Source organism: Prunus dulcis, chromosome 5 (assembly GCF_902201215.1).
Source record: "Prunus dulcis chromosome 5, ALMONDv2, whole genome shotgun sequence".
Lineage (NCBI taxonomy): Eukaryota > Viridiplantae > Streptophyta > Magnoliopsida > Rosales > Rosaceae > Prunus > Prunus dulcis.
This window is the reverse complement of record NC_047654.1, coordinates 15,541,659-15,554,583: the sequence shown is the minus strand read 5'-3', so window position 1 is coordinate 15,554,583 and position 12,925 is coordinate 15,541,659. Positions and strand designations below refer to the sequence as shown.

Sequence of the window (12,925 nt, the reverse complement as noted above, 5' to 3'; positions counted from 1 at the left end):
AGACTGTGAACATTTCCTTACTATTTATAGCGGATAAATACATGGGTTTTTTTTTTTCTTCTTCTTGTTGTACAGAAGTCAAAGTGATGTTGGATTGAGTGAGCTAGGGTTAGAGCCGTTGTGATGATTGATGACTCGTAACACCCATGCAGTTCAAGAAGTTAAAATTCGTGTCCCACGTCTAGCTGGAGACATCAATATTCAGGTAAGTACTTTGTTACGTACCCTTATGATATTATGTTGGTTAATTGAACTTCTTGATTAATTATAAGAAGGATTCACTAATGCATTCTTCTTTCCTTTTGAATAACTTGCATGTTTGAATATGATTATCAATTTGATTTACAACATTGTAAGTTGTAACAACATATATCACGGTAATGAGATAGTCCCTTTACACCTGAGTTCGAATCTCTCAACACGTAGAGCACATTCAAAGTTGCTCGGATTAGATTGATAGACTATCAAATGCTATTACATGACAAGCTTCCTTATCTGGATGTGATTCCTTGGGAGACAGCATTCTAACTTGCTTATATGGGAACCGCTTTGGCTTTCTCATCTTTGGAATTGGATTTAATTTAATTAGAATAATATAAACCAGCTATCAATTGTATCTAATAATAAGAAAACGAATTCCGGTTGTAATTCATAGACAAATTATAAATATAATGGCCCATCATTTATGATGATGTCAGCCTTTTAGCTAATCATGTATGGAATTGAATGTGCAATCTAATATTCAGGGAAAGAAATAAAAGGAAAAAGGAAAAAAGAGAGAGAGAGAGAGAGAGAGAGAGAGAGAAAACCCGCAATTCATTTCGTTGGGTCGGAGAGTAAATGGAGAAAGATTTATGTCTTCTTAATAATTCAGCTGCATTTTAAACTGGTTCTTCTGGGTTAAGCCATGAAACCCTAGCATTTCTCTACACTTGTTCTGTGGCGGTCCTAAATAAAACATGGATATTGAAACAATTATTATTATTAATTCCTTGTCGCAACCATTTCCCTTCATACTAACTATAAGGGACAGAATTAGTTGGTTCCAAACCAGCCCTTTACAATGAGACATAAATAAGCGAATGGGATAGCGGTTATGAAGAGCCCTGTTGAGGAATATCAGTCCTTCATCAATGGATTTAAAGCAAAAGGACAAAGCAAGATATAATGAATAACCAAAAACAAAAAATGAACTGTGTGGTCTTGGCATCTATTGTCTGATATTTGATACAAAAGGCTTGTCATGCACAATAGCTTCTGTCATCTATGTCTATCTATATACATATATATTATGTTAAAGTCTCTGAAATGTAATAACTCTCTCTTCTCCCATGAGTTGTTGTTGTGGCTGAGTACGAGCGGGGCTAGTAGCTTGTCTTTGGGGGACCAGTACTGTAATTATAAGGTTTAATAGCTTTATATTTCAACTGATATTGCAGCATGTGTTAAAGAGTTATTAATTTTTTTTATAGAACTTAAGGGGGCCACACGGCCACTGCAAGCTTGTATGTGAAAGAGACGTACTTTCGTTTCGATACATGTTATCATCTTCATCATGTCCGAACCTACACCCCAAATATATGTCAATAAAATCAACTATTAAGCTTTGAATCACATATCTTTGTTATGGACCCACGTATATAATGTCTAACCACAATGGACAGACACCCATAACATTTTTAATTTCTGACCTATTTTTTTTATTTTTTGGATAAAATTTGTCTCCACTCGGTCGGTCTCCACTCGATCACCATGATATAGATGTATAGTTTTCTGTTGGGTTCTAACGTCCAAATAAAAAGGTCGAGTAACATTAAATAAGCATGCATCTTTACTTTATGTTCCCCAGTGGTCAATGTTGATATACTTCCTCAACCAAAACTCTGATCAAAATTACGCAGGTGTTGTTACAGCAGCAAATACATCTAACCTAGCTACGAAAGTTAAGTATATAAATATTGCTTATCCTGTAACATGTACCGCAGTCTGTCTGTTGTGTTATGATGAGTTCCTGAACCATGTTTACTAACAGTAAGATTAGGTTTGCAAATGATGTGAAGTGGGCCCAGGATGAAGAAAATTGTAGTATTGTACCACTTCTGGGTTATGGCACTTGTAATTTCTCCCAGCACCACCACTCCAACACTCCATTCAACCCCAGTATTAATTCTCATGAGAGCAGTCAGTCAATATCCAAAATTTTCAGTGCCAAACAAGTATGATTTCTGAATCAACAGTGGAAGATCAAAGCAGAGTATCACTGTTTGCACTACTTTTAGTTTAACCAGTTGCACGGTTAAGCAAGTCCTGGCCTGATGCAGAGATCAGGTCCTTCCTGGCCTGATGCATTTTCCTATGGGGATGTCCGTAATAACAGCGAAAGCATCCAAAGCCCGTTCGGTGCATGCTGAGTTTATTGCATTTTCAAATTGTGAATTACTGGTCATCTGGCAAAAGTACCAGAGTGGCTGTGAATTGTACACAAATTTCAACTTAGCTCCACTGGCCTACCACAGTAAAGAGCGCGGTTACATTTTATTACCCACAGTAAATCATAACTGTACGTGCAACACTAAGCTCTTTATTAAGGACATAACTTCTCTCTCTCATCTCAAACAAATAAATTAAGGGCAGAACGTTTCAGATTAATTATTGTGATTGTTGCAGGAACAAATGTACACAACAAAACCCTTGCCATGAATTGGACAGATATACTGTATGGAAGCAGGGAAATAGTCTTGGACAGATATACTGTATGGAAGCAGGAGAAATAGTTTTGGGCAGATATACTGTATGGAAGCAGAGAAATAAAAGAGATTTTCTATTATATATACAGCTTTAAGTGGAAGTGAGATTTTCTCAATCCGTCATGCTTTTTAAAAAATAAACACAAATGAGTCTAGACTATATAATGTAGCATGAAGGTGCAAATATAAGAACTCTAATTTACAAATAAATATTATTTTTCATTAGATTAAACTCCGTTGACCTCGTTTCTTTAAAAAGGGTGGAATGTCAATGAATATTGTAACTGATGATAGACGTGAGTCCACATGTTGTTGACACGCACACTAAAAAACTATGTTGAAATGATTTGTAAACATTAGCTAGGTCACACACTCATGCATATACATAATGCCAACTATCTTGGACTCAATCATGAGTCATGACCTATAGGTAGCTAGAAAACTGGGGTTGTTATAATGACCAAGGAAACGTTGAACATAAACAAATGGTGGGTGGGGGACTTGAGGCAGCTGGTTTTGGCCCCATCAAGTTAAATGTGGAAAATACTTATACATGGGACCTCACATGACATCTCTGCAATACTGATCGAGCCCCAAATACAATCTTGATCCAGGCAGATCCGGACAGACAGACAGACAGACAGGCGTTTGAATTTTATTTTGAAAGCTCTCTTTAATTAAGGATTTGCATAGGCCACTGGCCCGTCATTCACTTGTGCTGTGCATAATAAGCCCTTGACAAATGCCCACAACACCAACCACTAGATCAATTTTTTATTTCAATTATTAAAAAATATATATAATGATACATATGAATGTTACTCGAGTTGGTCAAGGCAGTGTGACTTGCAACCCCTTTAAACCGAGTTTGATTCTTATTTTCGTACATTAAGAGTGGTTAGAATATCGCTTTGTGAAAAAAAATTGTTATGCTTTGTCATTGCTTAGTCAATAGTTTGGCCTTCTTATGTTTTCTTGGGCCTTGCTTGATATAGGTCACATATAATTTGGGCTTTTCAACCCGTTTATGTTCTTGTGATGATTAAATAATTAGTGATTTGGCCGCTTAACTACTCATTAACGATGAATTCATGTTATTGAAGTGTTCATGTGGCCATGCATTCTGAATGAAAGAATTAATGCAAAATATTAATTTGAAGTGTTTTGCTGCATTTCTTTCTTTGATCGTGACATGCACGAACTAGACACGCCTTTAATGGGTTGACTTATCTTAATGCTTGGAAAGGAAAATGAAAATGTTTTCGCTCCTTTAAATGAACTTGTATTAAAAATAATCTATCACGAACTTAGGAGATAACCATGGAAACTTGTCACATTTACATCGTAATTAAAATATACCAAACACTGAGAAAATAAATGTTGACTTTGTGACCAAGAGAAAGCACTATCGTATCGTGCATGCCAAACCAGACAAGTATGTCTCCACATCCCAGCTATCGTGCATGCCCCAGCAATTTAACCCTTTCTATTGTGAGAATAAGAACAATTGCCCTAGCAACTTTCACAAAAACCGCAAGCATTAAGGTAATGAAATAAAATAGAAAGGGATAATCCTCCAAATCTGTTCTTCTAATGGAAATAAAATCATAAATAGTACGAATGCCTCCATCTTATCTCTAATTCTTTATCTAGCTTTGGAGCAAAACAATGGACTTTACAAAAGAGGTTAGAAGGATAAGATTGATTGACCCACACATCATACTCTATCCAAACTAACCAATTGAAAATCGTCTTTCAATTCATTCCCCCATTCACCATCACGCACTGGGTGAAGTTACTATTTTCAGAATCCCATTAGGACATATAGCACTCATTTTGTGTAACAAAAATTAAATAAAAATTACTTCTTAGTTTTACTTCATTCATATTCACTTTTTTTCTTCTTACAAAGCCCTATATTTGGCCCGTCTCTCTAAAAAATCCAAGCGATCAGGTAAAAGACTCAACTAGTGTAGTAGTTTGGAGCAAATGCTCCTCTAAAAAAGATCCTAAATTCGGATCCTAACATCCGTGCAGTGTGTGTTAGTTTAGTATGTTATCGTCCCTCTCAGTAGAAAATATCCTAAAATAAAATATGTATAAAAACCATACAACCAAGTTACACATGATAATGCTATCGTTAAGGAATTTGCAACTTGATTTTCGACTTCCTATATATGTAAATATATAAATGAATTTTGATTTCGATATTTTGTTATGATGAGAGAGTTTTCTTTTACAAAACATTCTTTCTTATTCTTTTGTTTGTTTTTGCTAAATTTTTATATTGGTAGGATTGATTAATATACTCTCAACAAACAATACCACTGCAATAAGCTAGCGACGATTAGATGTCAAATTCAACATAAATACATATCGTCTTAATCATTCATATCAATTGAAGTTGAAATTTCTTAATCATTCATATAAATCGAAATCGAAATTTCTTCTAACCAATTAAAGACAAATAGCACTAAATGGTGTTTTGTATTTCTTGTTCACTATCAAAGCTTTTGCGAAGGAAAAAATAAAAAGATTTTTTGGTGACAAAAGTCAGTCTATGATGTGAGGAGGGTTGTGTGTTTCCACGAGAGAGCATAGATGGAGGGAGGCCCATAACACCTGAGGCCGCGTGGCGTGCTTTGAGTAGAGGGAAGCGTTCGCATTGGTTGGCTACCCGGTGACGCCAGCAAAACCTGAAGCTCGTGTCGGATTAGCGCGGGGTACGTGTCGACCGTTAGAAAGGCCTAACTCGGTGCCCGAATCTTACCTCACAACATTCAACGTTAACTCCGATGGGACTCCGTTACGTCGCTTTTCTTCTCACGTTCGATTGACACAAACACCCACGGCGATCTTCTGAAATTACAGAATTGCAAACTTTTTCAAATTGAAGATCCAATAATTTTTTGAATTAAATGATAGCTTATTGAAGATCCAGTATTTTTTTTTTTTTCTCCTACAAGTAGAATGCTTAATAAGAAAAAGGCACCTGGTGCATATACCTGGTGTACAAAATTAGAAATTAGAAATATTTCCTTTAAATACTCGATATTCGGTGTATATACCTAATGCGCATAACTTAAAAAAATACATAAATAACTGTTTTTATCGCTTAAGTTACAAGTTTCTTGCGCGATAACTTATATTATGACATTGCTCATGTACTGAGCATGTATAAGAAGTTATTCTAACAAATATTGTTTGTGTTGATGAAGGGTGGCCTGAGCCCTGAGATCATATTGTTAAGCATATGGGGGACCTTAATATTGTTGGGTGATTAATTAGGGGTGACTTTTGATACTTTGGGATTGGAGGTTTATTAATTTGATGTCAAGAAAAATGAATCTGTAAAAGACAAAAATCATATGCACAATAATAATATTACTGATGGGAAACATGTCGTGCAGGACTCAAATTCTTTCGTGATTGGATCATGCATGCATGTGTCAAAAACTAAAACCCACATGTTACAAAAAAATAAACACATCATAATAAAATAAAGGTAAATATTCTTACATCAATAACATCATGCTTTACAGCTTGATAACGGATTGCCTGCATCATACTTCATAGATATTGGATTGGAGGACAGCGTTGAAGATCCAACACATAGGAATGAATCTGGTGTGACAGCCTCCATGAAAATGTAAGGTATACAATATAATAATGGGTATAAATATAAGATCCCGTTTTCCTTCCTTCAACTACAATGACTTTTAGTACCCGTTAAAAAAAGAAAAAGAAAAGAGAGTTATTTACACTAACATCTTCTCATATTTTTTATTTTTTTCACAAAACTCTTAAGGTTTTGAAAATTATACGAATAACCTATTAGGTTTTATATTGTTTTCACAAAACTTCTTTTCATTGATTGTTCGTCCAAAACTTAGTGATTTCATTTTAAAAAACGTGTGCAAATGACAAAATCAATCTCAATAAATATATGTACTATCTAATCTCAAAGGCTCACTCTATTATTTGGATAAATTTCTTATATATAAAATCATTAATCTTTAGACAAAAAAATAAACGAAAAAGGATTTTGGGAAAATAATTTAAAACTTTAGGGGGTTTTGTGAAAATTTTATATAAAAAAAACGAAAACTTAATGGTGTGTTAGTGTAAATAACTCAAAAAAATAATATATATTATATGTGACAAGACTTTTATTGTTTCCATAATTCTTATCCTGAAATGTGAACTTGATTTCAGACAGCTGTGTTTTTTCTCTACAATTAATAGTTTCTTCCAAAGCTCATTTTCAACCAAGCTTCCATGATTTCGATATGTCAACTTCATATTTCATTTCATTCCACATCTTTCATGATTTGGTTGAACATATCTTGACTATGCAAGCAAGGATTAGTCAAATAATCATGGAAGTAATAGTTCATTTGCTAATCACTCAGCATCATCGGTCACATTACCCATCTGAATTAATGGTTATTAGAGAAATTTTATTTGTAATTTGATTCTAAATTAGCTGTGAAACACTGTCTGTAATGCCCATGAAATAATCAGGCCTTCTTGAGCATTGTCAAATATATTAATACAAAATTTCACATCATTTTAAGTCAAAGTTAATCACAGAGGTCGAAATTTTAATCTAAGCTAACCCTAGCTAGGCCAATGATTTACCTGGGAACTTAACTGCATGTTCATTTATCAAAATCCTCCGTGTGTTTGAGGGCGACATGCACGTGTGTGTAGAGAGAGAGAGAGAGAGAGAGAATGTCAACACCACATTTACCTGAGCCCCACACCAGAAATTGAAAATCCAAACTCATGATGTAACTAAAGGTACAAAGTTTTTAAAGAGTAAAAAACAGAAAAGAAAATCATTTCCACCAACTGAATCTCATTCTCATGTCACCAATGTTGTACTTGAGCACCTTCACAACAATGAGGCCAATACATGATACAATTAAATAGGAATACATGATATAATTTCTTACAGTACATAACAGATGCTTCACTTTCATTCAGTTTTTCATTTGGATTCAGAAAATCAATACACAGACCCACCCACAATATTCAATTTCTTACCATCAATATTCAAACTCACAACAATAATACTGGAAGCAGAAGCAGAGGCAGAAGCTGCTTTTTCTTTTCTTTTACTACTCATTCAATCTTATATATAATGCTTGCTATTTGAAATTTTTAATAATTCCAAAAATTATCCAGGTCCACTGCTCCAGCGGCTGCTGCTGGGGCCTCTTGATCACCAAATGGCCTCCTTCCCATCTCAAGATTGGACATGACAGAAGAGATTTCAGTGTTCATTTCACTTGTTAGCCCCGTCTCTTGGGACACACTGACCATTTCCCTCTCTGTTTTGAAGCTCTGCCTCATGTTTGAACCATTGTTTTCAAGCAAGGCCCTCAGAATGGACTGGTCTTGCATTAAAACTGAACCTGGGAACGGGAAATTTGCTGCAACTGGAGCAGACTGAGCAGAGTAGAATGAGTTGGAAAATGGGGCTCTGGGGAAAAAGTTGGAGGTGTTTGAAGAAACACCAAAAAGAGGGTTGTTCATATAATCAACAATCCCTTGGTTTCTTTGAACATCAGTGGGATCAAGGTTGGAGAAGCAGGGCACGTAAGAGGACTCAGAGGCGAGTTTGGTTTTGGAGCTGTAAGGTGAAGAATCCATTAACGGTGGCAGACCAGAAGGATCCATTTCATTTCCCAGAGAACCATATCTCACAAATCCTGAAATATGGGTTTTTTTGCCACCAGAGTTTTTCTCAAAAACCCTGCAAATCACCCATTCATTCTGCAAAATAGACACAATATATTTCCATTAGCATCAAATACATGAACAAATAAACAGATTTAAAAACAGGGGAAAACAGAGGAAAAGCAAATACCTTTGCAGTTTTGGGGAGGTTATGAACAGATAATTTACCCTCCAATCTGTACTCATGCATGACCCAATTGCTCTTTTCTCCTTTGGGGGCTCTGCCTCTGTAGAAAACCAAGGTCTTTTTCATGCCAACTAGGGATTTTCCTTTGTAGATCTCTTTATCTTTCCCCGTGGCTTTCCAATATCCAGCTTCAGTTGCCCTGTTTGTCCTCAGACCAGTTGGGTACTTTCTGTCTCTCACACAGAAAAAGTACCATTCCTTTTCTCCCATTTTCGCTTTCCCTTCATCCAGAAACCAAATAGAAAGTAAATTAAATCAATATAAATCAAATTCCAACCATTTGCAGACATTAAAACAGATTGTGTTTCAGAAGAAGCTTACCAGGCAAATCCCAAGGTTCAGACTTGTTCAAGTCCACCTCCCCAATTGCTTTACAAGAGAAGCTGATATCAATAACCTTCTTATGCAGGTAGTGAGAAATAAGCTCTTCATCGGTTGGGTGGAACCGAAACCCCGGTGGCAAATCGATCTGCTCATATTGCTCGACCATTCCAGCTGGAACGTTTTCCATTAATTCCTTGTTTTTTCCCTAAAACCCCAATGAATTTTTGTGTCTAAAACCCCTGTTTCAGAATCTTGGTTTTGATCAACAAGGCATAGTTTTCACAAACCACCCTCAAAACACGACTTAGAATCTCTCAAGCTTCAATGGGTACAAACCAAACACAGCTTCTCAACTCCCCAAAATTCCAAGACACTTTATTTATAGAGAAAAAAACAGAACCCAGAAAGATTCAAACAAAAAAGTAAGTTTCCAAGGAGCAAAAGAGAAAAGCTCAAGGAAAAGGGATAGGTAAGTGGAAAGAAGAGGTAGGCGTACAGAGGAAAAGAAAAGAAGCCATGGAACAAAGTTGAGAGAGCTGGAAGATGGATCAGATGGATGAGGTGTTAAGAGAAAAAAAGCAGTGTGAGAAACAGAAGCCCCTAAATACTGGTGTTTCGGAAGAGAAAGAAACGTGGAATGGAAGGCAACTTAGGTTGGTCGTTTTAGCTTCTCTTCAACTTTCTCTGTAATAATTCCTCCCTTCTGCCCCCTTAAAAATTTGACCATGGACAACACCATCCAAATACTGTGCATGGTTTTTTTAATTATATCACTAATTATAATATGTTTCAGTTTTGTCAATACCATATTTTGGATTGATTATTAATTAATTATATTTTAAGTTCAACCAATCATATTCATTCTGTGAGACGGTGGATGGGACTCTGATGTTATTGGATGGTGTTGGTTTTATTTGTATACACCTGAATCATCGGCACACACGTCATAAAGAGTTTGAAGAAGCTCATAATAATAAATATAATCTGTTTTTTTTTTAATTTTTTATTTTTTTGGGTGTGTTGAAAATAAATAAAATTAGAGGCTTTATGAAATATAGTGAGAACAGCTGTGGCAAATGCATAGAAGATTACAGAAGTTTTGCTGTGTCCAGCTCTCAAAAATTAGTTAAAGCCCACTTTATTCACGCCGAAATGACCTTCATGACCCTGTTGTTTTCGAAACAAATATCCAAAAAAACTGAGGACATTTGAAATGGTTACGAAGTCGACACTGCATGGAGTTTCATGCTATTATCACTGGAAAGTGACCACAATAGGGTTGACCCAAAATACCAAATTATAATAGGAAAAGAAATGCATAGAAAAACATTAAAAAAACTAGTTTTTTTTTCTTCTTTATTTTTTTTTTGCCATTTTGTCCGTCAATGATGTTGTTTTCTCATTATAATTGTATTATTTGTGTTCGTAAATGCAGTTTGTTTATTTTTGAGAGAAAAACGATGTCAATGGGGATTAGGCAATTTATTTTACACATGCAGGCTCAGTCGTCGGTCTAACTACATAACCTTATCCGCTCAATCGCAAGTGGGAGTGGGAGCCTTACCACTGATAGAGTACCACTCCTCTCGGTCCCCTAAGATCATGACTGGAAGTCCAATTTGTTTTATTATTATTCATGCTAACAATTGTGTTTTTTTAAGTGTGAGATCCCACATCGACCAAACGGAGAGGGGGTGATGTGCCTTATATGGCACACCTCGCATCAAAATAGTGGGAGGCCTCTTGGGAGCTCACTGGCTTCGGGTTCGTAGGAACTCTGAAGTTAAGCGAGTTGGAGGCTAGAGCAATCCCAGGATGGTCCAAACGGAGAGGGGGTGATGTGCCTTATATGGCACACCTCGCATCAAAATAGTAGGAGGCCTTTTGGGAGCTCACTGGCTTCGGGTTCGTAGGAACTCCGAAGTTAAGCGAGTTGGAGGCTGGAGCAATTCCAGGATGGGTGACCACCCTGGGAAGTTGCTTCGTGAGCTCCCAGAAACAAAACCGTGCGGGTAGTGAGGGAGGCCCAAAGCGGACAATATCGTGCTACGGCGGAGCCGGATCCGGGGTGTGACATTAAGCAATGATGAACCTTAACTCATTAATTTCGTATTAAGCTCGAATTAAGTTATGGAAAAAAAAAATAAGCCAATAAAAAAGTCTTAAACACTTAAACACGGCAGTGCTTATATTAACTCATATACAGGAATTTTCTTATTAATCAAAGCATATGTGTGATTGACGAAACCAATTAATCAAAGTTGCAAGGGCGGTGTATGCAAATGTGCGTAGTGAGTGATTAAAGCCATTAAGTGGTTAGTGGTTAGGTGAAAGAAAGTTTGGAATGAATTTGTTAATGTATCTAAGCTAATTTGTCCTCTCCATTAACAATAATAGTGTAATTTCAACATGTAACGTTTGTTGGTGTTTTTTCTTTATGGTTGAATGCGGGTTTCAAATGCTACTTTTTGAGTCCCCATTTGACTTTAATTCATTTCTAGGGGCCTATTTTTAATTACAATAATGCTTTTGCAAGTCATGCATGCATGTCAAATTAAATACAATCTCACACTAGCTAGCTAATACATTCTGATGATTCAATATTATTTTATTTTTGAGCAACGAGCGTGTGGAATGTGAACTCGAAATCTCTTTCGGAGTTAGTATTTCGTGAATTAATTTATTAATTTATTTACTACCATAGTTTAGTTTTCCGCTAACTAGGTCAATTTTTTTGAATTATGAGGCTCAAATCAAATCAGCCAAAATTCCATGACAAATATAGTTTTTGTTTTCCAGTCTTTCTACCTAAAACTAACTGGCCAATTAAAATCAACTTCAAAAGTGGCCGAAATATCTTTTTAATGTGGGCTCATTACAACGGGCCTGAAAAGAAGTTTGCAATTGACCAACCAAATTTGCATATTAAGAATTATTTCGAAAAGTGAATGAAAAAAATTGGGTCATCATCTCTATATGGAATGCATGCTCGGTCACACTCCACAATTTGGCTACAATTACAAGGAGACTGATCTTTCTTTTTCAGGAAAGAATTCCATCATTCCAGTTAGGACTGGACACCTGTGATGTTAGGTTGTCTTAGGGATTTTAATCATATGGGTACCCTAAAAAAAGAACGAATAGGCGACGTCCACGTATGTCTGAAGATAGAATGAACGAGCAGTGCTGCCACACCTGATCACAGGCCAAACCATGTTATAAGGTAATACGGTATAACTTATAAGGGTTTGCACCAAATTTCAAAAAGAAAGGTCTAGGGTTGACGCCGGCCTATGTGGGTCCTGTTTCCTTTGTTCCAACATGAGGTGATGAGGAGAAACAGGCACATGGCATGGAGTGGTTGGTCCATAAGCCAGCTGATGGAGAATATAGGAATTGGGTTAGGCAAAGGTCTCAGGCGGGTGATGAAGACCAGCCAGCCAAGTAATTGGATTGAGATGGGAAGATGAAGATCCTCCTCCTCCATGAATCTGCGCTTTCATTTGAAGCAGAGGATTGACTATTTTCATGGCGCTGCCTAACTTTTGGGATGTGATTGTAGTGATGACATTACCATGCATGCAACGATTTCAATTGGTTATGTTCGGATTGTACGTGGCTCCTTTACATTCACAGATGCATCTTTTCAATATTTTATGGTTGACAAACTTGCCCATTTTCTTAATTGGATTTGTTTGAAAATGAACTTGGATTTGATAAAGCAATCCATGTTGGCTAATAATACGGCAGAAATAATGCACACAACAAGAAGCTTGTAAGTGTCCCCAAGTAGCAACGAATACAATTAAACTTATCCGGAGATATGACACTTTACCTTACAATATGTTCATAAATTTTATTCTTACCCTCAGTGATGGTCAAATAGAAGCAAGGTAATTAATAAAATAATCAAGAGAGGATC

At 36.3% G+C, this 12,925-nt stretch overlaps 1 protein-coding gene across 1 annotated transcript; it reads right to left on the bottom strand.

Moving 5' to 3' along the window:
* Positions 1-7,519: 7,519 nt before the first annotated feature.
* On the bottom strand, positions 7,520-9,684 carry LOC117628813 (NAC domain-containing protein 100-like). The gene is made up of 3 exons (XM_034361341.1): positions 9,001-9,684; positions 8,623-8,900; positions 7,520-8,528 (listed from the first exon to the last, which is right to left on the bottom strand). The coding sequence occupies exons 1-3, from the start codon at positions 9,188-9,190 to the stop codon at positions 7,914-7,916; spliced, it is 1,083 nt and encodes a 360-aa protein (XP_034217232.1). The 5' UTR covers positions 9,191-9,684; the 3' UTR covers positions 7,520-7,913.
* Positions 9,685-12,925: the final 3,241 nt, after the last annotated feature.